General features: G+C 47.1%; 1 protein-coding gene across 1 annotated transcript; it reads left to right on the plus strand.

The window, feature by feature from the left end:
- Positions 1–216: 216 nt before the first annotated feature.
- Positions 217–24,586, plus strand: LOC114603510 (free fatty acid receptor 3-like). Its single transcript, XM_028742561.2, has 2 exons — positions 217–694; positions 19,996–24,586. The coding sequence occupies exon 2, from the start codon at positions 20,013–20,015 to the stop codon at positions 20,976–20,978; it is 966 nt and encodes a 321-aa protein (XP_028598394.2). The 5' UTR covers positions 217–694; positions 19,996–20,012; the 3' UTR covers positions 20,979–24,586.
- Positions 24,587–25,345: the final 759 nt, after the last annotated feature.

Here is a 25,345-nt window from a genome sequence, read left to right on the forward strand (position 1 = left end):
GCGAGTTGTTATCGTGTTAATCTTGTTCCTCTTTGTTTTAAGATGAACATCGCTTCCTTCCATTGCCTGTTGACCTCTCCCTCCTCCTTCTGTTTGCATCCTAGCGGCCTGCAGCCCGATCCTCTGTGTGTTTACTCGGAAGTAACTCCCGCTGAGTCACAAGAGGCTTCCTCGCAGCAAGGATGCGCGCGGGTAGGATTGCCTCCCCAGCCCCATTTTCCAGACATGGCTCGGGAAGGTTCCAGGATCTGCTTACCTGGGAAGATGGCCTCGCACGCTGAACGTGCCGGGAGTTACTTCCGAGTAAGCACGAAGAGGATCGGGAGGCGAGCTCACTCACGGGCGCTCTCCTGGCAAGCCCCATTCAGCATCTCCCGCGCCACGGCTCTCCTCGAAGTCCCGCCCACCCTCTTGGCAGCCCCGCCCCCTGGCTCTTCGCGAGTCAGACGTCTTCCAAGCGGTCCGCTAGGACACTTTTCGGTTGGATGCAAAGGGTCCAGGTGGAGCGGCGGGCGAGATCCAGGACTCGAGCGAAGAGAAGCCAATAAGGGGTCCGCTATCTCCAAACTTACAGAGCAGAGAAGATCTGAGATCTTGCAAAAGAAATCCCGAGGACAAGACTGGGCGGTGGTGATGCAATAGAAGTTTTTCTTCCTCCTTTCCTTAAGGTGTCCGGTTTCCCCAACCTAGGGAGGTAAGTGCTAAGGTGGATGTCAAATATATGTTCGGGAGGTGCTGAGTGATTGATTTCTAATATCTAAGATTCTCCTGCATTTCTGATCCCCATTCTCTTAACAAACCAGGAACTGAGTATGTTGATTCAGGTCCTCCAGAACTTGAAGCTCCTCATTACATATGCATTTCCCACCCCACACCCCACAAAAAGAGAGAAATCTTTGTAATCTGCTGCAGAGCCAGCTGGGAAGAGAGCAAAAGAAAAAGCGTCCTGATTATGCCTGCGAAAGACAAAGAGATACGCATGGCATTTATTTATCTTTTTGTATCTGTCTCTTTCAGTCCAAGAAGCTCAGAGATGGCGTATCAGGAGTGGGGATTATCTGCACAACAACCTTGTGAGGTTTAGTCATATACAGATAGATGAGAATTATTGGAGGCAGTGTAGTGTAGCGGTTAGAGCGTCGGACTAGGACCTGGGAGATCAAGGTTCAAATCCCCACTCAGCCACGAAGCCCGCTGGGTGGCCTGGGACCAGTCACTGCCTCTCAGTCTAACCTACCTCACAGGGTTGTTGTGCAGATTAAAGGGCAGATGGCAGGGGGAAGAACCATGTCGCCACCTTGAGCTCCTGGGAGAAAAAGGTAGAAGAAGCTTATTCAAGGCAGTAAGCTTTGCTGCTGAGTGGGGATTTGAACCCAGGGCTTCCTGCAGTGCAAAAAATCCCCAGATTTCCCACCTTCCTTTAAAAAAAAAAAAAAGAGTAAGGTTCAAGCATTTGTAGAACCTGAGACACCATGTACAGGAACTATCTTCTCATTTTTGCTAGGAGAGATGACCCTGATCTCCTCTTTCAGTATTTAACTCCCGCCCTCACCCCTAAAATACATGCAGACTCCTGTGGCATCTGCCCCAGGATAACACCTGTTGGAGCTCAGCCTCTATGGAACTTTAAAGAAGCGATGACAGCTAGTTAACATAAGAATATAAGAAGGGCCATTCTGGTTTAGGCCAAAGGTTACATCTGTTCCAGCACCTTGTTCTCACACTGACCAACCAGATGCCTATGGGAAACCTGCAAGACGGAACTGAGTGCAAGAACAACTCTCCCCACTTTTTATTCCCAGCAAATGGTATTCACAGGAATGAGTAACCATGGGTTTGCCATGATCAGATGTGATGAGCTCAAGCTCTTAATGCAGCAGGTGAAACAGCCCTCAGGTGTCTGCAGAGTACATGGTTCATGTCTCTCGCCACCCAAGGGAGCTGCAAATGAACTTCCTGTCTTCTTTCCGCATTTTGTGGTCAAATGCAATCCCAGTTTCCACCATTCCCCTTACATGGCAACCAGGTTGTATTCCCCCAGAGGTGGCTGAATTCCAGGCACTCTTAATGTCTCCATTTATAATCCAGAGAAGTCCAAATACACTTGAGCTGATTTAGGGAAGGCTAGGGTTTAATTCATGCCAGGATTCTTCCCGGGCATCTGTTTTTCAGTGTTATGCCTCTCTGAAGCCTAGAACAGATGAAATAAGAACAGATGAAATTGTCAAACCACTAAGGAGTATCCCAACACTGTGAAAGGAAGATTAGAGACAGGTATTGACATCTGATGACTCCTTTCTTCTTGAAATTAAAGGCCATTTACAAGGATGGTGGTTGCCTATCCCTGTGCAACACGAACCACCAAGCTGGTCTCGGGTCATCAGCCACAAACCATAGCCTGCTAGAAAGTCATTCAAATTGATGTTTTGCTTGTTTTCCTGGGACAGCTGAAAGATGGGGTTGTTGAGTACAAGGCAGACCACAACACATTGGAGAAGTGGACTGTGTTCAGCTTGGTGGGTCACCAGTTGTGGAGGCCCAATTTTGGTACTAATTGCACCAGCTCTGCCATATTCCTCAATCCTAGGGTTGCCATATTGCAAAAAGTAAAAACCAGGACACCCCACAAAGTTGTTGAGCTTTTGGGCCATGCTCCCAGGTGACTCACATAACCTGTGCGAGATTGCAGCCTCCTAAAAAGCACTTTTTCAGGCCCGTGTGCTTGCATGAAAGCATGATGCCCCAAAACACACGGTTTGGAATGCCACACAAGTTCGCAGCCCAGGAGGGGAAAAAAAGCTTTTTGAAGTGAGATTGTGGCGCAAAATCATGCAAGATTGTGATGCCAAAAATTGCTGCCGTACTCTCATGTGAAAAAATGTGATGTAACTAATAATAATATCCAGTGATTGACTGTTTTAACATGTGCACTTAGCTTTCTCGACAACAGTGTCAAGCTCAATGCAGCTCTCACAATGATAACAATAGCATTAAAATAATAATAAATAAATGACTGCCCTGTGCCAGTTGACTTACTCTGGGAAGGGAATTTCTCTCTCTCTCTCTCTCTCTCTCTCTCTCTCTCTCTCTCTCTCTCTCTCACACACACACACACACACACACACACACACACACACCCTTCCTCCAGGAGGGACCAAAGCAGCTTCAAAGCAGTTCCATCCCAGCCATGTGTTCAGAAAGATAGTGTGGCTGATAATGGTACTGAAGCATCACTGAGAGGTCCACCAGAATCAACAGGAATGCACTCCAGTTGTCTATTTCCCAGCAAAAGTCACACACTAAAGTAGTCTCACCACTGCAAGCACATGGGAGCCAGGTTTCCATCCAGGGCAAACCAAGCCTGAGCTCAATTTAAGGTGGTGCCAGGCACCTAGCTTCCGTTCCAGCTGCCACTGAGTAATGCAGACCTCTTTGGCAATCAGGGTTGACAGACAGATCCTCTGTGCATTGTCCCTAATTCCCTTCAAAAGACGTCAGAGCTAGTGACACAATGCCACGCCATGATGTGCATAGGATCAGGCTGCTAAATCTTTTTTTTTTTTATCTAAGCTGGGGTTATATATAAGGATTTGGCACTGGATTTCTTGAAAAGAGAAGTGGTGTGACTCAGGCTTGTGGGAAAGCCATAGCCTTTGAACTGGAAGGCGTTCTCCTCTGTCCTAAGTCTGCAGGGTCTTGCATCGTGAGTGACGCTTGGAAGTGACTCTGTGCATGCTCCTGGGGTGATCTTGAATGGTACGAGTTGTTTGAGAGTGGAGCAGGCTGCCTTGCAAGGTGGTGGGTCTTCCCCCCCCCCCTTTTCTTTTTCTGGATAGCTACCTATCAGGGATAGTAGCAGCTGGGGTGGTACAGAAGAGTTTTCCAGTCACCCTCTGGGCATGGGTGCCACAGCAGCTTACTGGATGGGACCAGGGCAGCGGCAAGGTTAGGCTGCGTGGATACATGGGTGGATTGTCTGCAGGTGCTTCTGTGCATTCAAACCTTCCTCGCTGCTCTACCCAATCCATCCAGGTAAATTGCACTGATACTGGTGATATGGGGGGCAGCTGTGCCCCACCTCACCCACTGCCACTGATCAGAGATTCTCCAATAGCAGGTGTCCTCTTACATTGGCAGGGAGGGATGGACTAGATGAGTGTGCACTGTGCACTGTATCCAGCTGAGTTCTACTCAGAATACACCCATTAATGGGCCTATGTTAACCACACTGAGCAATTTCAGTGGGTCTGCTCTGAGCATGGCAAGTGATGGGTTTAGCCCATGGGGTCTACATTTGTTTCCCCTAAATAAGATGGCGGGCTGGAGAGGCTTCATTTACTACTCAAGGGAGAAAGCCCTCAAAGCTGGCTCGCTCGTTTTCTGCTTATCCCCTGCCCAAGTGCCTTAGCTTTTTGAAAACCTTGCATTGAGCATTCAGGGGAAGGGTCGGCTTGGTCTGCATTGAGTGGCAGTGGCTCTCAGGCAGAAATAGGCCTTTTCCTGTTCACCTGCCATGTGATCCTTTGGGGTGACTGGGACATTCTGCAGGTGATATGGTCTCTCATGCCTTTGCAGCCAGCCTCTAGACCAGGTATGGCCAATCTTGGCCTTCCAGATGTTTTGGGACTACAACTCCCATCACCCCTAGCTAACAGGACCCGTGGTCAGGGATGATGGGAATTGTAGTTCCAGAACATCTGGAGGGCCAAGTTAGGCCATGCCTGCTCTAGACTAAGCAGCAAGCCCTAATCTCCAGATTGCCAGGGCTCAGCTGCCTGCTGTCAGGTGTGTGTGATCATATCAGTACAGAGGAGAAAGGTGGTGTGTAATGTTTGAAGCTGAACAACTGCACCAAGCAACAGACTTCCTAGCTTGGAGGGCTGTCTGCCATCTCCCAGTGACAGAGGTTAAAGACCATCTTGTTAAGATTGCTGACAAGCTCATTGTTTTTGCTGGCGTATAACAGAAGAGCCTCTGCAATTCTCAAATCCCATCATGCCTTAGGAAGCATAACTGGGCAACTTGCCATCTGCGCCGCCCCCCTCCCCACAACTTTATCCCATCCAGAGCTGTATGCCTTCTGTCCTCTGTAGAATTTTCACAAGTAAAAAACAACTTTCCCAGGTAAGCTTTCCCAGATAGGGAACTGTCTGTTGGACTGTTGGGCCACATTCACACAATATATTTAAAGCACAATGATACCACTTTGAACAGTCATGGCTTCACTCAAAGGATTCTGGGAGTAGTAGATTGCTGAGAGATGTTAGCAGGCCTGTACCCCTCCCTAAACTACAATTCCCAGAGTAGTTTATCTAACAGTTCGCTCTTCCCAGGAAACTCTGGGAATTGTAGCTCTGGGAGCAGACTTGGGGTTTCACCTAACAACAGCTCTCAGCACCAACCTCAAACTTCAGCTCCCAGAATCCTTTGAGGGAAGCCATGACTGTAGCACAATGCTCTAAAATTTAAATATATTGTGTGAATGTGGCCTTGGATTAGAATGTGGGGTATTTGGGTTCACGCAGCCATGAATGAAACAGAGGCTGTTTCTCAGCAGTTAGAGTGCCTACTTTGCAGGCACAAAGTCCCAGGTTCAATTCCCACTGAAACACTGTCTGAAACACTGGCGAACACCCCCTACCTGCAAAAAAAGACCCACTCTAATATGGATTGAGCATGCTCCGTAGCCATGGAATGTTGAACGTCAGCTGAGAACTATGAGGAAACTGACAGGTGAGGGGAAGGGGCTGCTGGGAGGTGGAGCAACTCACCAATGAGGAACGGTTGCAGCTCTTTAGGATGTTTTAGTTTAGAGAAGAGGCAAGTTAGTGGCAACGTGATACAAGTGTATAAAATGATGCATGGGAAGGGGCTAGAGAAAAAATTTCTCTCTCTTTCTCCTAACACCAGAAATGGTGGGCATCCTATGAAGCTGATTGCTGGACAGGACAGGCAAAAGAAAACATTCCTTCCCACAGCACATGGTTAGACTATGGAATGGCCACCTGCTTGGATGGCTTTAAAAGAGGATTAGGCAAATTCATGGAGGATAAAGCTATCACTGGCTACTGAACACAATGGTCATGATCATCATCATCATCATCATCATCATCATCATTTATTTATACCCCGCCCATCTGGCTGGGTTTCCCCAGCCACTCTGAGTGGCCTCCAACCGAATATTAAAAACAATACAGCATCAGACATTAAAAACTTCCCTAAACAGTTGTCTTTTAAAAGTAAAATAGTTGTTTATTGCCTTGATATCTGGTGGGAAGGCGTTCCACACGGCAGGCGCCACTACCAAGAAGGCCCTCCTGGTTCCCTGTAACCTCACTTCTCGCAGTGAGGGAACCGCCAGAAGGCCCTCGGCACTGGACCTCAGTGTCCAGGCAGAACGATGGGGGTGGAGACGCTCCTTCAGGTATACAGGACCGAGGCCGTTTAGGGCTTTAAAGGTCAGCACCAACACTTTGAATTGTGATCGGAAATGTACTGGGAACCAATGAAGATCCTCCACTGTCACAGAAAGCATGTGTCTGAATACCAGGTGCTGGGAATTGCAAGGAGGGAGAGCGCTGTTGTGCTCAGGTCCTGCTTGTGAGCTGGTTGTCCACTGTAAGAACAAGATGCTGGGCTAGATAGACAATTGGCCTCCTCCAGATGGCTCTTCTTATGCCAGATTTAAGCTTTTTATGGCTGTCAGGAACCCTAAAGAGCAGTACACTGCAACATTTTGCTGCAGATCCCACTTATGAAGTTCAAAAGACAACAAGCATGCCCTGGCAACCACTGGCACTTCTCAGCCAATCACATTTCAGTGAAGGGGGAGATGAGAGAATGCCTATTCAAACCCTGAGGGGCAATAATGTTCCAAGGCACATTCACCTCTGTGGAGCCAGCCAGCCAGGGCTTCCTATGATATCATCAAAAACAAGGCGCAACACTCTTGGCTTGACAGCGTGGCTCTATCGCATGAATGACCCTGGAAGAGGCGCTGTCAACAAAGCGCAAATCTTCCTGTCGCCTTTGTCATGTTTTCAGAGCAAAAGTAGCCAGATCTTCTAGGTCAAAAGCAAGGAGGTTAGAAGATCTGAGTGGGTGGAACAAAACGGCTTGGCATCTCATGCTGTCATATGAGGCTTCTGTAGTTTAGGCATCTTGCTAAAGAACTATTGTTGTTTACAAATTGGGATTCTGGAAGCTTAGTGGGGGAAAGGGCTCCCCATCGAGGCCCAGTCAGTGGCTGGGGAATTGGAAAGTTTCTTCTGCCCTAGATTCTGTGTAGGTCTTGGTTGGGACAGGAAATTAATCACAGATCAGACTGGCTCCCCCAATACGTCTCCCCCTGCCCCCAATATCCTGAGTGTCATATGTTTCCCATGGGTTGTCTCACCCCAGTGGGATATTAATTGGCAAGAGAACTTCTCAGGAAACATATTGCAGATGTCGAATGCCAATATGATCTAGGCTTAAAGTCAAATCACACGTTCATTGACAAAGCACCCCAGCCCTATAAACCAGCAAGCGCTCCCCGCCCCCCTTTAATGTGCTCTCTGTTCAAAAACAGAGCCTTTTTTTCTGAACAGGCTCAAGTTAGTCACGTTCATTCGTTTCAATGGGTCTCCTCTGTGTAGGACTAGCATTGGCTACAACCAGAGTGAGAATGTAGAAAAGACATTTCCGCTTGCTCTGGAGGGATAGGGCAAATGAGATAGGGCAGTGGTGGCAAAGGCAGAAAAGCATGAGCTCACCCAAGACCACAGACACTCTGGAGGCATCTTGCCAAAGCCGCCCACAAAAACTGGATTGAAGATTGCCAACTACTCTTGTGTAGTTGGCAGGTGTTGAGCATTCCATTTTTGATATGAAACTTTTTTGGTGTGTGTGTGTGTGTGTGTGTGTGTGTGTGTGTCACAGGGTCTCCACACTTTTATTATGAGGCTCTGTCCATCAGTAGCCCTGTGCCTCACTTTTCCCCATAGGCCCAGGTGAAGCTTTTGACTGTCAAAATGACGGTGCATTATCAGGGCCAGCCCACCCATGAGGCAAGGCGAGGAGACCGCTTCAGCCAGCAGGATCCATAGGGGCAGCAGATCCGGCCTTCAAGGAATGCATTGTCTGCTGGTGGTGGTGTGGTGGCAGCAATGGCTGTGGCATGCTCCTTGGAGGCCGAATCAGCTGCCCTTTCAGCAGCAGCCCCCATGCCACCTCTCCAGCAGCCTCTTGGTGAATGCGAGGAACTGCTGGTCTCCTCCCAGCCCTGGGGAGAAAATGGCAGGGGCTGGTCTCTTGGGCTCTGTCCTACCCAGTTGTGATTCAGCGTGGGCTCCTTTCTCTCCCATAACAGCCTTTGATTCCCACTTTGATTCAGGTAAGGTTATTCGATTCCTTGCCCCTTTTCCCAGACGTAGATATCTACTCCATGCTTGTCCCTGATGGAGATATTTATTCTCCCCTTGTTCTTCACTCACCCCCTTTTCCCTGGCTGGGAGTGTGGCATTTTGTGGTTTGCCTCAGGTGCCAAAATGTCTTGGGTCGGCCCTGTGCATTGTCCTGCCCAGCTGGCTTCCATTCAGACATCGCTTAATACTGTCGGGCCACCATCAGGCCCCGCAGTAAATTGGCCTTTAATTGCCTGCCTTTTGTTGGTCCCCAGACGTCGGTGAGAATCATTACAGCTAATGGCGAGGGGGCCATCTGATTTCCTGGCTCACATATTCTTACAAAGTTGTGCCTGAATTTCCGGGAACCGGGAAGGAGCCCAATTATGACAAACTTGCTGAAAGCAAGGAGTGGTGGGGTGGGGTGGAGGGAAGCAAAGCAGAATGAGAATTTGAATGGGTACCCTCTCATTGCATAATCTACTCCCCTCTACCCAGGAAAACATCCCATCTCCAGTCTTGGGTGCTTTTGCCTGGTTATAATGTGTCTTTGAACTCTGGACACATAACTCTTTGCTTATCTCAATGGAGGATAGGGAGGAGTTGGTGTGCATACAGAGTGAGCCTACTGCACAAAGCTACGATTCACATTCCTTGCTCCCCCCACCTTTGCGTTTGTTCCCGCCCACCATCAGCATGCGGCCCCTGCAAGGCCACCCAGAATGGAATGTGGCCCTCTGGCAGAAAAAGTTCCCCCTCCTCCGTTGCACAATTCCTGCTTTTTATAATTAAAACCAGCCCTGACTGTGAGATCAAATTCCAGGATTAATTCCTGATGAGCTGCACAAGAAGAGTTTGGATTTGATATCCCACTTTATCACTACCTTAAGGAGTCTCAAAGCAGCTAACATTCTCCTTTCCCTTCCTCCCCCACAACAAACACTCTGTGAGGTGAGTGGGGCTGAGAGACTTCAAAGAAGTGTGACTGGCCCAAGGTCACGCAGCAGCTGCATGTGGAGGAGTGGGGAAGCAAACCCGGTTCACCAGATTACGAGACTACCGCTCTTAACCCCTACACCACACTGGCTCCCTCACATTTAGCAAATCCCTCCTTCTATTCAAGACAGTGTAGAGTGGTCTTCCCAAGCAAGTTTCTCTTCTAGGTATTGACCTTAGTGAGTTGATGTCGTGTCCTCCCTGGGATCCAGTAGACAGAGTGAGGTCCTTAGGCTTGGAAGTGAATTTCCAACTTTTCCCGCAGTTCCTTCATCAAAGCCAGCATGTGTCATAGGAGTGATTCAACTCAACCATGCAACTGAGTGCCCGGAAAGGTCTTATTATTATTATTATTATTCACCTTAACAGGGACAGGAGCAATAGAGTTAGATCTGCAGCCACTTACTCCCCAGTGATATGAGAACACAGAACAACCGCCGCAGCCAGCAACCATTTGCCATCTGATCTGGCATAATCTCATCTCCGTCACCTCTTGAGCTCATCTCCTTCCATCAACAGCTTTGCTGTCTCAGATGGATCATTTCAAGGAACAGGGCTGGCTGTTCACGACCTTTTGCACAGGGTGGTTTGGTGATGTATCCAGGAAAGTGGCAATTAGGCTGGGGAACGAAGCCTGTAAGTGATGCCATGCGCCAGCTGCCCCCTGCTGCCCCCACGGCTGCTCCCAGGGCACTGAAGAACATAGGTCATAGAACATAGGAGGCTGCCTTCTACTGAGTCACACCACTGACTCATCTAGCTTAGTACTATCTTCTCTGACTGGCAGCTGCTCTCCAGGGTTTCAGATAGAGGACAACCCGACTTGGAGATTCAACCTGGGATCTTCTGCATGTAAAGCAGATGCTCTGCCACTGAGTGACAGCTGTTCCCCAAACCCTTGGAAGATCTTGGGCCAAAGGAATTCCTCGTACGGGTGGCAGTACTGGAGATGAACAAATCTCCCAATTTTGGATTCTCTTAGTTTCTCATTTTTTCCAACCTTAAATTTGGTTCTCAAAATACCGTATTTTTTGCTCTATAAGACTCACTTTTTCCCTCCTAAAAAGTAAGGGGAAATGTGTGTGGATCTTATGGAGCGAATGCAGGCTGCGCAGCTATTCCAGAAGCCAGAACAGCAAGAGGGATCGCTGCTTTCGCTGTGCAGTGATCCCTCTTGTTGTTCTGGCTTCTGAGATTCAGATTTTTTTCCCTTGTTTTCCTCCTCCAAAAACTAGGTGCATCTTATGCTCTGGTGCGTCTTACAGAGCAAAAAATATGGTAGATTTGTAGTTTTCCTTAAATTCCCCATGGAAATTCATCGGCAATTTAGTGCGATTTTCTCCCGATCTACATATTTTTGGCATGCACATTTCATAGAATTGTAGAGTTGGAAGGGACTATAAGGATCATCTTGTCCAACCGCATGCGATACAGGAATCTTCCTTTTCTTTTTTCCGCCCCATGTGGGGCTTGAACCCGTGACCCTGAGATCAAGAGCCCCATGCTTTACCAGCTGAGCTATCCATCGCTGATTCATGGGAACAGGCACAGGCCGCCAAGGTAGACTTTTACCCTGCCCTCCTGCCCATCAGATGATGTCACAAGAGACATCAGCTAACAGATGGGTGTAGTCTGGGGAAAATGGCCCTGTGGGGTGGAGGTTTCCCATCCCTGCACCATACTATCCAACTTCTTCAGAAAAACTGGGACATGTGTCCTCTGGGACGTACTCCTGGGCATGTCCCGTGACAATGTGTGCTTTTTTTCAATGTGATCTCTGCCCCTTTTTTTCTGGCACACTTGGCAGGTATGCTGCAGTACAACTTGCTGGCAGAAATGTCTTCTGAGAAATTTTGGCTCAGCTTTAATGTGAAATATAGGGGTATCCCCCACTTCCTTTCCAACGTGTGTGAGGGAAGCTCTCCATCTCCACCCAATGCACTTTGGCCCTTCGGTGCTTCCCCATTATTTCTTCCTTCCTTCCTTCCTGGTGCCAACCTTGCTCCACACCCAATGATGCCACAGCCCCGTCCAGCGTGCGTAAGAATCAGACACACACACCCCAGCAGCTCTTACCACCAATCAACATCTACTCCAGGGGGCATTTCATTAGCTTATTCCGATAGCATGTTGTTATTGCCATTGGCTGATGCATCTCTTAGCAGGACAACCATTAACAATGTCTGATAGCTTATGTCAACAGCTGGATTGTTTCAATTTATGGGCAATAAATTGGGTGCCAACTTGCAACTTGGGTTTTATTTGAATGAACTTTACACAGAGTTGCTAAACTGTAGCATTAGGAAATGAGCTTGTGTCATTTTGGCCGAATCGCAATATTAAATAAGAAGAGAACTAAAACACAAAAGCGGGATTAACAGATGCCCGAAAAGCAACACATTTTTTTTAACAAATGCAATGAAAACAGGAAAAGTCATTGATGATGTGCTGGGAAATGAGAAGGCATTATAGCAGTCTTTAAATGCCTGGAAGGCCAACAGGCAGAGCAGAGGTTCTCAGTCTTTCTATCCTCAGGGTCCTCTTGGGATAGCTGAAAGTTACCAAGGCCCACCAGTCACAAAATGGTGGTGGAGGGGCAGAGACAGTCACAAAATGGCGGCAGGTGGCGGAAGAGCTTGGCATCCTTTTCTGCTGACAACCTGATCCACCTTTGAAAACATTGCTAAATTCTTTGCTGCAGTGATTTCCTTGCACAGAGATCCCAAGTTCCATTTTCCTCAAGAAAAGTGTGCTCTTTTTCTCTGGAGGTTTTTTGACTTGGTCTTTTCATGTCAAGCAAATCCAGATACTCTAAGTGAATAAGGCTTTTTTGCTTTTACATTTCCCCCTTAAAAGTATTTTTATCCCTGTCGTGTAATTTCTTCTACCATTCTCCTTGCACATTCAAATTGTTACCTCTCCCCCACTCACCCAACTGCCAAGTTCTTCCGTTCCTCCTCCCTCGTTCTTTCACATTATGATACTTCTTTCTCCGCTAACAGGTTTCCTTAGAGCATGAGAAGAGCTTGCTGAATTGGGCCAATGGTCTATCTGAATTGGGCAATGGTGAATCAGAAATCTGCAAGGTTTGGACTATAGCTTCCATCATTAATGAACGTTGGCCATGATGGCTGGGCCTGATGGGAGCTGGATGTTCAGCAACCTCTGGAGGGCACCAGGTTGGGGAAGGATGGGTCAGCCCTTGAGCTTTATGGCTGAACAGGGATTCAAGGTGTCTTCTTATAGGTCTATCTTTCTCTGGACTACAGCCCAGGCTCTCTCTGCCTCTCAAGCTTGTCATCACAAGGAATTCACTCCCCTGTTCACTTGGGCTTGGGTGGGTGGGGAACCTCCTGATATCTCCAGAACCATTTTGTATTAATATTTCATATGGTAGGATGTTTGCAGAACAGTTTGTCTCCCTGCTGCTTTATACAGAGGCTGTTGTATTGAAGTTTTATTGTATTTGACCGTGTGCCTTACTGTCTGATAACATTGTTATTTTATTGCTTTATGCTTTGAACTGTGATTTTTAATGAAGGGTGGTATAGAAATTAATTGAGCAAATTAGGGCACAGTCATGCAAAGTAGAGCACAGAGACAGTAACCCAGTCACGGAAAATAAATCATATTGATTTCACCCCTTCTGTCTTCTAAGATTTCAGTAAGCATTTTGCACATGCTTTTCAGTACATCTTTGTCCACAAGGATTAGAAACCTGCCTTAAAAAGCAAGCCAGTATTCTTTGCACCTGGAATCCTGTGCTTCCTTGCACCCCTTTTTATGTGGTTCACCAGAATGGTGGAATATATGTACAACTGTGTTTATAAAATGCACATTGCTTGGCTCAGGAACTACATTGCAAACTTCGGAGGAGTGAATTTTGAAGGCAGACTGTGTTTTGGTTTGCATGCTGCTTGGAAAATGCCAATTACATAGATTTGCCCTTTATGCAAACAGAATCAAATTCCTCCCTCATCCCTCGGTGGAGGTCAACCACCATATCCCAGCACTGTGGTTCTGATCTGAATCTAAAAACTCAATGCTCAGATATTAAGAGACAGCTGCAGAGAGGGAAAGAAAGTGAGTGAGTGAGTGTGAGAAAGGGCAGATCCACACCACGCCTTTAAAGCACACCCAGCACACATTTAAAGCACACAACTCCCCCCAAAGAATCCTGGGAAATGTAGTTTGTCAAGGGTGCTGAGAACTGCATCTCTGGGAGGAGGAAACTACAGATTCATACTGTGGATCTGTCCAAAGTGAGAGGGAAAAGATTGGCCTACTCCTCTTGTATCTCTTGGCATGAGGTTTGTTTGAGCTACCCTATACATTGCCCCTAGAAGAAGCAAATCAAGAGGTCTGCCATGTGTCACCGAGTCTCAGATGGGTCGTTTTTGTAGAAGTGGCAGCTCCTTTGTGTCTCTCGAAGCGGCTTTCGCAAGCGTCCGCTCTGTAAACAAGCGAAAGGACAGAGAGAAATAACCCGTGCGAAAATCTGCAAGATTCAGAGCTCCCATTTCCAAAGCAAACAGCAGTTCTGAGATGGAAAACAGTTTCCTCTGGAGTCCAGGCTGTTTGGGGGCCAGCATTTGTTATGGGAAATGGTTGTGTGTGTGTCCTCCCCTGCCACCACAACGAGCCCCATCCATCCTTGTGCTTGCTCAAAGGGTTTATTGACCTTGTTTACAGACAGCTCCAAATATTTCCCCTATCTCTCATTTTCGTCTTAAAGTTGCCGTTCTGATCCCATTCCCTAGCCTGGGACAAACAATGCAGTGAGTCTGGCCATCTGCTGCTCGCCAGTCTGTCCAGAGAGTCATACTGACTAAGCACTTCTGCCAAGCGACCAATGAAGGTGCTGCTTCTTCTGCTGCTGGAACTCACAATGTTAATCTGAGAAATTCATCTCCCTTTCTAGAGTCGAGTGGGTTAGCATAGCGACAAGAACATTTCCTGCTCAGCCACAAACCTTGCTGTGTGTCTCTGGACCAGTCACTGGCTCTCAGCCTCACCTACCTCACGGGCTTGTTGTTGTGAGAACAAAAGTGTAGGGATCTTGTATTCCACCCTGTGTTGGCCATGCTCACATGGGCATTGTACCACCGAGCCTCAGGTGAAGAGAGCCAACAGGTGTGAAGGGCAGCTGTGCTCATGTGCCACTTGTGGGTTTCCTGGAATCTTTGGCCTGTAGGGCTGGCCCTGTCGTGAGACCCAAGTCAGCGCCCCTGTCCATGGGGAATAGTATTTGCCAGGCTGAGGCCTACCCAGATGGGTGGGGTATAAATAATAAAATTATTATTATTACTCCTCCTCCTCCTGTTTTTCCCTTTACCTCATGGCCTTGATCCTTCTTAGGAATGGACCTTTCGCCAGCACAGACTGCCAGGAGGGGCAAAAAGAAGATGGGAAGGGGGGAAAAGCCAATGATTGCCCAGGGCATGGTGCCAAGTGTGCCAGGATGGTTTATGCCAGCAGGCTGGTGCTGGACCAGTGCCCATATCACTCTGTCCAAACACATGGCTGCAGGCTTTGTAAACCAAAAGTGCCTGTTGACCTTTTCTGGGGATGCTGCCAGGCTGGAAGAGATTGTTGTAGATCAAAGCCAACTCCAGAATGAGCTGATTCTTGCAGTTGGCACACACACACACACACACACAGAGAGAGAGAGAGAGAGAGAGAGAGAGAGTAAAGTAACACCCTATTAATAGAGATGGGGAATTGGGTGTGATGCTAAAGAATTCCTACCAGTCATTTGTAGGAATGCATCGTCTTCTCCTGTGACACTTACCCCAAATTATCATTTAGGAACACAGGAAGCTGACCAGGCCTGGTTTTCGGTTTGATAAGGCCCTAAGCTAAGGTAATGGGGCCCTTTATATGTCCAGCTGTCCTTTGTCAACAACAAATTGTCGCTATTTTATTGTTGAATATATGCTATATGGTAATATATGGACCTAATAAGCCATTTGCACATCACAAAATATATATTTTATCAAAGTAATTGTTGAACCGAAATACAATTAAGAAGTATATTAATAGTGAAATACCATTAAGAAGAAGTGTATTAATAGTGAAATAATTATTAAGCTCTAACTTAAAATGATTGGGGGCCCATTACTTACATCATAGGAGCCTACACAACACAAAACACTGTTGCTGTATGTAGATGTGATGGGATTATGAGCTGCTTGTGCGTAAAATCCTAGTCCCTCAGAGTTTGGCCAAGTCAGCAAACCTCTGTCTATAACGGAGCCCCTTACGCATGGCTCCGTCAGTCGCTGGCAGAATCCGACAGTGGTCGCTTACGGAATCTCTTCCAACATAAAAGCTCCTTGACGGAAACGCGTCTTCTGGACTCTCGGCGCGACAGTTTCCGGCGAGGAGTGGGTGTCCCTATAGGAGGTCCTGAAACCTCCCCACTGTTTTCGCTGGAAGCGTCTCTGAGCCATCCCTCCGACTCACTTTCCCTCGGAGCTCCCTCTCTCCCCCTGCTGGTTCCCTCTTCGGCTGCTAAGTCTCTCCTAACCTCTGTGAGCCCTTCCACCTCCTGTCCTTCCGATGGCAGTTCCCTGACAGTAGGTTTTATTTTATTTTATTTTTATCTTATATTTTGGAAATGTACATCCATCCTGTTTTTTCCCCTTAAAATTTTTCTTGGGCCCCCAAGAGAGTAGGGCCCTAAGCTATAGCTTGTTTAGCTTATACATAAATGCAGCACTGGTTCCCCATGGTTCCCCGATGAAGACAGCAGGGGGGGAAATTATGCTGGTATAACAACTCAAATTTTGTCACTTTACCCCTGTGATTTTTCCAGGTTAAGGAAATGATCTCCCCTCCTCCCCCCGGAATCAAAGACTAAAGAAAGGAGCATTTACATTGTGCAAAAACTCAAATATAATGTGGAAAATAACAGGGGAACGTCAGGAAAAACGAGACAAGTTGCCATGTGAATGCAACCCTAAACATCTTCGCTCCCAAATAGCTGGAAGATTGGTAGAGCCCCCGCCCCTATGATATTTCCACTGCCCTTGGAAGTCCATTGGGTGGGAGACTTGCAGAGGGCATTCTCTGGGGCAGCCTCTAAACTGCAGAATTTTGATCTTCCCCACAGAGGTGTGTCTGGCACCTTCGTTGTATATGATATAGTTTCATAACATGCTGACATCACACCTCTTTACCCTGAACTTTAGCATCTAAAATATACCAATATCAGAACCCACCCTATTCCCTTGATTGTAAATTGTTTTAACTGATTTTAATATTATAAACTTGGGAGGCTGCCTTTAAATTTTTGGAGGGCCCCCAAAGAGAGAGTGGGGCCCAAAGCTATAGCTTGTTTAGCTTACACGTAAATCCAGCACTGAAGCAGTGGCATCTGTGGCTCCATGCTAAGCTGTAAGAAGCTACCCCTTCTTACACCCAGGGCTGGCACACCCGCAAGGCAAGATGAGGCGACTGCAGGATCCACAGGGGCAGCAGAACTAGTCTTCATGAAATGTATTGCCTGTTGCTGCCACGGTGGTCGTGACAGCTGTGTCACGTACTTTGGAAGCCAGATCTGCTTCCTCCTTGGCAGCCCCCCCCCCAATGTTGCCACTACAGCGGCCGCTTGGCAAATAGGAGGCGCTGCTGGCCTCTTCCCACCCTTGTTCCCAATGTAGAGCTTCACTCGCTCCTTCTGCTTTTTTCTGGTGTTGGTTTTTATGAGGCCCTAGGAATGAAGAATGTCCTTGTGTGCATTCCTTGAAGGAGCCAGTTCAGGCCCCAGTGCAGAACTGAGAAAACAGGGGTGAATAAGGTAAGGAGTGAAGCCTGGGACTTTTATAGATGCTCTGGCATCTCCTCTCAGAGCAAGGTTTCCTCAGACCTCGCTTGGATAACCTTCAGCCACCATGGCGTGTAAAATCAATGCAGAGAAGTAGAAGTCCAGTTTTAATACCCCTAAACTGCTGGGCTTCCAGACTTGGGGAGGAGAAAAATGTAAAGAAGGAGGCAGAGGCACCAGCCGCAGGGAAGGAAAGAGACATTATTTTATTTTATTTTATCCATTCCATTCCATTCTATTTTATTTATTTCACAGAATTTGCATGCCACTTGGCTGTTAAAAGAACAAACAAACTTCAAAGCAGTTTGCAGCCATTAGGAACAACAAGAGTGGAGTCAGCTATACAGCTGCAAATAAAACATTTTAAATGTGTTGTGAAGTGCAATATACAAGTGGGACACTAGATGGCGAAAGTGAGCTATGCAAAATGCAATGCATTTTTCAAAATATTTTTAATAGGCTTTTTCACAACGTTTTTAAAAAAATATGTGTGTAGATTCCACCAGTGTAGCCCCATCTGCACTTTATTTGTTTATTTATTATTATTATTTTTATAACACTCTTCATCCAAAGACCCCAAGGCACTTTATCATATAAAGACACAGAAATACATACCACAGTAACAAACAAAACCAATACACCCTCAACAGTTTAAAAGGCCATAGACAGTTTAATTGGCCAAAGGTCTAGAAGAAGTGGAATGCCTTTGGCTGGCAACTAAACTATACATAATGAAGGCACCAGGTGAGCTTCCCTGGTGAGCGCATTCCACATGCAGGGAGCCAGTGCAGAAAAGGCCTGTTATTGTGCTGCCACCCCCCAGACCTCACAAGGAGGAGGCTCACGATGAAGGGCCTCAGATGATGATTGCGGGTCTGAGTTGCTTCATATGTAGAGAGGTGGTCCTTGAGATATTTTGGTCCTGAGCCATTTAAGGCTTTATAGGTCAAAACCAGCATTTTGAATTGGGCCCGGAAACTAATTGGCAGCCAAAGCAGTCAGGCCAGGATCGGTGTAATATGCTCAAACCATCTTGCCCTGATGAGTGACCTAGCTGCCAAATTCTGCACCAGCTGAAGTTTCCAAACCATCTTCAGGACAGACCCACACATTGCACCAATCTAACCTCACTGGAAGGACAGATCCTGAAGCTGAGGCTCCAATACCTTGGCTACCTCATGAGAAAAGAAGACTCCCTGGAAAAGACCCTGATGTTGGGAAAGATGGAGGGCACAAGGAGAAGGGGATGACAAAGGACAAGATGGTTGGACAGTGTTCTCGAAGCTACGGACATGAGTTTGACCAAATTGCGGGAGGCAGTGGAAGACAGGAGTGCCTGGCGTGCTCTGGTCCATAGGGTCATGAAGAGTCGGACACGACTAAACAACTAAACAACAACAAACCTTTAGGTTACCAGAGCACAGACAACAGAAGGTAGGCTATCCCTGTTCAGACAGGGGTGGGCCACAAGCAGAAGCTGAAGGCACTCTGCACCACAGACACACTGATAACAATTTAAACAGTAAAGACTCCCTGCCCCCCCACCAAATCCTGGGAATGTAGTGGATTAGGGATGCTGAGTGTTGTCTGCAGACCCCTATTGCCCTCAGAGAGTGACAATTTTCAGAGTAATGTAAAAAATGGAACTTTGAGAACTGTAGCCCTCTGATAGGGGTCTCCTACAGCTCTCAGCACCCTTTGAGGGAAGCTACGTCTGTTTAAAATGGTATGATACTGCCTTAAATGCATGGTGCAGATGGGGACCTTAAAGACAGAGAATAAACCAGGCATGTGTTATTCACAGCAGAAAACTCCTGAACCAGGAGATTGGAATAGGCTGGCACAGAAAGATTGGCTCCAGACCTACCAAGGCTGATAAATAAATGCTGGGTTTGATTGGCTGCCCTCTCAATTTCTCCCTGGCTCACATGTATTGCAAAGCAAATAAAAAATAAATAAACTTTCTTCACCTCTTCTTGGCTGACTTCCAGTCCCTGGCTGGATTACATCTCGTCTGCCCTACACAGGACCGCTGTGGGGGGTAAATTCAGAGGGTGGATTAAAAATGGTTTGCAAAGCAAACAGAGAAGCAGATGCTCTGGTTGCCATCTTGTCTCAGCAACCTTCAGATACATCTCAGGTCTTATCCACAACCTCTCAGTGTGTGTGTGTGTTTGTGTGTGTGTGTGTGTGTGTGTGTGTGTGTGTGTGAGAGAGAGAGAGAGAGAGAGAGAGAGAGAGAGAGGGGGAATAAATCCAGTTCCCATTTAAAGGCAAACCTACCTAATCTGCACTTTCTGAAATAATACCTGAGCAAACACAGCATCCTTCGAAATTTGCCAGTCTCTGTATTTTGAGATACTGTTCTCTACCCAACTCATATGTATAAAGCCGGAACTCGCCGGAACTCAGTTCCGGCACCTCTCATGTGGGCGCCATTGTCATTCTAAGAGACTGAGAGAGGTGTTCACGATGAGTTCTGGCACCTCTTTTTCTAGAAAAATAGCACTGCATATACTCAGGCGAGGTGTGCATAAGAATGTACCCATTAGTGAAAACAGCAGACCAAAACCTATTATGGAAAGGAAAGCTGTTTTGCAAAAATGTGCCATTGTTATCTATATATGTGCGTATTAGGAATTTGCACTAAAATGCTGATGAACTTCCACAATGACATTTTTAAAAAGGAAATGTTTGAGGGCAACCGCTCGGCATCAGATTTATTTCCCCTCCTCTTTCCTCCTCCTCACAAATGGCTTCTCTCACACACCTTATCTCCCCACACAGGTGAAAAAGCATCTGGCATGCCTTCTGGAGTTTACCTCTCCATCTACCTGCTCACCATCCTGACGGGCTTTCCCACCAACCTTCTGGCCCTGTATGCCCTCATCAAGAAGCTGAAGACCAAGGCCACGCCCAACTGTGTCCTCCTCCTCAACCTCACTGTTTCTGACCTCTGCTTCCTGGCTTTCCTGCCCTTCAAGGTGGCAGAGGCAGTTGCCGGGCAGTGGCCTCTCCCCGCTCCCCTATGTCCCCTCAGTGGCCTCTTCTACTTCAGCACCATCTACTCCAGCACCCTCTTCCTCACAGCGGTGAGCGTGGAGCGCTACCTGGGCGTGGCCTACCCCATCCACTACAAGCTGAGGCGCCATTCGGCCTACGCGGCTGTGGCCAGCCTAGGCCTCTGGGCCTGCTCCTTTGCCCATTGCAGCATTGTGTACATCACTGAGTTTCAGCCATACAACAACACAGAGCCAGACAACGGCTCCCATAAAAACTGCTACAAAAACTTCACAGATGTCCAGCTCGCCATCCTGCTCCCCGTCCGCCTGGAGCTTGGCATTGTCCTTTTCCTGGTCCCATCCTTGGTCACTTGCTTCTGCTACTTCGGCTTCATGAGGATCGTGATCTCCTCACCGCACATCCGCAGGAGCAAAAAGCAGCGAGCCGTGGGGCTGGTGTCGGCCACATTAGCCGTCTTCATCGTCTGCTTCTCGCCTTACAACATCTCCCACGTGGTGGGCTTCATCCAGTGGGAAGATCCACGGTGGAGGGATGAGGCCTTGCTCCTCAGCACCTTCAATGCCAGCTTGGATCCGGTCATCTTCTACTTTTCTTCCTCTGCAGTGCAACGTTCATGCTGGGGCTTCCTGACCAGGGTAGAGAGAGTATGTGCCTTGCCTTCAGTGATCCGCAAGGTGTTCTATAGAGAGAGTGAAAAACTGGGGAGAGCAGGCCCCCAGGAGGCAGTTTGCTGTTCCAGGTTATGACGATCTATATCTATGGACATGACCAGAGACTGAGACTTTCCTTGTGGGCCAAGCAGATACTACAACATTTGATTTAAGTCTGACAGAAATGGCTCCAGGCCCCCGAAACTGAAATCTCAGTATCATGCACCTCTGCAGTTTCTGCACCTCTGAGGCTAGCTGGACTGTGCCCAGAGAAGCTCCATAAGTCCTTTTCCACGCTGGGTTGAGGAATCATGGAATTGTAGAGTTGGACATCTAGTCTAACCCCTTGCAATGCAGGAATCTTTTGCCCAACATGGGGCTCGAACCCACAACCCCAAGATTAAGGGTCTCCCCTCTTGGTTCTTGAAGGCTAGATGTAATGATGGGTGAGAGCCACTTCCCTCTAGTATTATTTTGAATATGTTTTGAAGAAAATAAGTTTAATTTGGTGAGTGCATGTAGGATGCAAGCTCATTCTGACTAGGCACCACTGTCATGAGCTCCACAAGGCATGAGGCTGTCCCTTCTCCATCCATTGAGCTCCCATGCCACCCATGAGATTCCCCCCACGTCTTGCTTCTTGTCTGCTTCCCCCAAAGTCAGCCAGTGGTGAATGTGGCTTACAAGGCCTCCACTAGGTCCTAGGCCAGGCATGGGGAACTCGGCCCTCCAGATGTTTTGGGACTACAACTCCCATCACCCCTGATCACTGGTCCTGTTAGCTAGGGATGGTGGGAGCTGCAGTCCCAAAACATCTGGAGGGCCGAGTTCACCTATGCCTGCCCTAGGCACTGCTCTGATAGTTATGGAGGAGACAAATAAACCAGGAGCCATGAGAAATGTTCCCATGGCTCCTGATATCCTGGATGCTGCTCCACATGTTCCTAGCGGCATTGTGGAGATGGTTCACAGCAGGGCAAGGTGCTTGGTGATGCCTAGCAGAGACACTTACTCTCCAACTATTTCCAGAAAAGGGATGATGTGACACTGAGCTCCTTCTATTTTCCTTGCTCTGCTGGAGAAGGGGCATATATGTGCTTTTCGGCACTCTGACTCATTGCTGGAAAAGGATTTTCTGAAGAAACAAGGACTCTGTTCGCTGCCACAAATAACACCAAGTGTTAAAACTGTAGAGAATCATGTTCCATGTTTGTGTGTGGTCGTGTTGGATGGATGGGGGGCCAGATCCCATCGAAAGTGACTTCACAAAATAAGGAGGGTGCACATCTCCCCAAGGAGGGTGGGAGGACCTGAGTGCATATTGCCTACTTTGCATGTTAACCCAGCAGTGCCAAAAGAGGAAATAAGACTCTACGGTTCATGCCTTGGCACTTCCCCCCCGTTTTTGTCATGTTTGAAGCTGCTCTCAAGATGTGTGAGAAATCTAAGAGGCCGTTTGGGCAGCCATGATGGTCCCAATGTGGCCTGTTAACACCTCCCAGAGGACATGTGAGGAAGCCCATCCTTTTTACTGAATGCAAGTAATTTGAAGTGGCAAGATGCAGTGAACCTGTGTAACACAAGCAGGAGTTGCTAAGGAGTGTGGGAATGCTCAGGGTGGCAGGAGAGGATATATTGTTTATTAATATCCTTCCTAACTTGTGCTAGCAAGTCCCTTTAATTAGCAGAGTTTACTTTCCCCTTCTAACATGCAGCAGATAGCTGGTTGCAGGCTTGTGTAAGCCTCTTACTATCATACAATTCAGTATTGAATTGTATGTTCCTGATAAGTTCCCTTTTATCCCTCTTAAAAGGATAAAGACATGACAATCTTATTTAAAGTCACTAAAAGAAGTTTACTCACATTCAGTTCACAGTTGGATCCCTGAAGACAGACTTAGTTACAAATATGTACATATGGATCTACCCCATATTGGGGGGGGGGGGTTAATTCCAGTGACTGCAGACTGGCGAAAGGAAGATGGAAAAGAGAGAGAGTGGTAGCATGCCTTGTCCTTTTGTTACCTGGACAGGTAAGGTCACGCCCACATCTAGTCACATGCAAAGGAAGGATGCTCCAGTCAGGAGGAAATAGGAAGTTTTCGACTGGCTGGACCAAACATTCTCCCGCATGTCTTCTCTAGGAAAACAAAGAATGTTGTATTTGACTGCTCCCAGTGGATTACATCCCACAAGGACTGATGGTTAATGTTAACCATAATTAATAAACCATAGCTAAAGCAGACATGGATTATTATAAAACAAAACAAAACATGACCAGCAAGTTTTGAGAGCTTTTTGAAACTTTTGCTGCTTCTCACTCATGGCTCTGTTGTTTTGGGGGCAGTGATAGCTCCTTAACCATTGTTCAGTGAAACGGCCAGGTTTACATGTAAAAGGAACTTTATGAACCAAATACAACCCTTGGTTAATAGTTACTCAACCATTGCTAAGCTACTGTGCTAGGTTCACATAAGCCATGGTGAGGACCAGGGGTAAAAGATGGATAAAGAACAGGACTGCTCTACCATTAGGCAGAGTGAGGCAGTTGCCTCAGGTGGCAAATGCTGGAGGTCCACCAACCATTGTCCCATAAGGGAACTTGTATTTGCTGTGTTTGTGCTTAAGAGCATTACTTTTTATTGTAATAATGTGGGTCTCCTTTATAAAACAAATAAATAATGACCCCAAAAACATCCGAGCTCAAAGCCAATTTTTTTTCAAGGCCTCCTTAAAAGCCAGAACTGATGGGGTTAACTATATCCTTCAGGAAGGAGTTCTACAGTTTGGAGGACACCACCAAGAAAGCCCTGCTTCAGCTTATCAAACTGAATCTGATCTTGTGGCACAAACAGCAGTGGCAAACCTGCCAGAGCAAACCTCTTAACAGTATAATCAGCCAGACTGATGAGCTGTAAGGGCTGGATCAGGCTTGGAGAGATTTAGCTCACGGGGATATATCTCTGCTTCCCCTGAAGTTCAAAGTACCTAATTACAGTGGTACCTTTGGTTGTCAAACTTAATCTGTTCCGGAAGTCCGTTCCAAAACCAAAGCGTTTCAAAACCAAGGTGCACTTTCCCATAGAAAGTAATGCAAAATGGATTAGTCCATTCCAGACTTTTAAAAACAACCCCTAAAACATCAATTTAACATGAATTTTACTATCTAATGAGACCATTGATCCATAAAATGAAAGCAATAAACAATGTACTGCAGTCACACAATCAATCAATCAATCAATCAATCAGTAGCTGAACTGGGTTCCACACAGTCACAAAAACAAAACAAAAAGGGTTGCAAAAACAAAACTAATAATATAATAATAAATAATAAAACAAAAACAAAATAAATAGCAAAAAACAGACCTCAACGTAACACTCAAAACGGAAGTGTGGCACTCAAATCGGAAGCATAACACTCAAAATGGAGGAGGTCCGGCTTCCAAAAAAAGTTTGCAAACCGGAACACTTACTCCCCGGTTTGCAGTGTTTGGGTTCCAAGTTGTTTGAGTGCCAAGGCGTTTGAGAACCAAGGTACCACTGTAGTGATTTGACAGGCACCGCTGAGCCAGGAGACAGGTGACAGACTAAAGAGGTTGACACACAGAGAGACCTTTGGAAAACAGCCTTTGGAAGCCACATGTTTATTATCCTAGAGATCATAACCCTTTCATGGTGATGCAGAGTGGCTCAGAGAGTGATGCATAAGCACATCAGAGGGTGAATATGGGGGGTGGGGGTGGTATTTCCTCTTTTTAAATTTGTTTTTTTTAATTGCATTTAAGGCAGTCTGTTTGGATGGAACCGGCTGGGACCAGGGCAAGGGGGGGGGGGAAGCTTGTGGCCTGATCCTCCTCGCTTTCTTCCTTGACACCTGGAAACGGATTGAAGTGACCAAAGGTGAAGGATGGAACAAGGGTGGGTGAAGAGAGAAGAGGGATAATTTCTAGGTTCATTGATTCCCTTTATCTCTCCTCCCTTCCTGAGCCTCTCTCCCATTGTACACACACAATTCAGCTGTCGCAACCTCCAGGGGGAGGTTAAGAAAATGCAATTAGCTGATGTTTGCAAAGCACTTGTAGCTCTTAGATGAGATGGTAATGTGATAAAGGCTGCACTGTTCTCTCCGGGAATAGAAAAAGGCATGGGCACCCCAGGGATGGAGAGGGAGCCAGCTGCCCACATCTGCAACACAGATAGACATGAGGAGGGACCACAGTTAGGGATACTTGGTGCTACACTTTGCACTTTGAAACAGAGGTGGAGGCTTGGAGGCTGTGGCCCTCCACAACTCTCTTTCTGGCCCTCAGAACTCTCCCTAGGCCATGCCTCCTCTCTAGGTCAAACCCTTCACCAGCCCTGCTTCACACCATCCTAGAGTGTTTTTTGTCTGACTACAATATGTCACTGAACTGTGATAATGCCCCTCACTTGCCTGGATGGAATTTGTGTGTGTGCACAGT

Source organism: Podarcis muralis, chromosome 7 (assembly GCF_964188315.1).
Source record: "Podarcis muralis chromosome 7, rPodMur119.hap1.1, whole genome shotgun sequence".
Lineage (NCBI taxonomy): Eukaryota > Metazoa > Chordata > Lepidosauria > Squamata > Lacertidae > Podarcis > Podarcis muralis.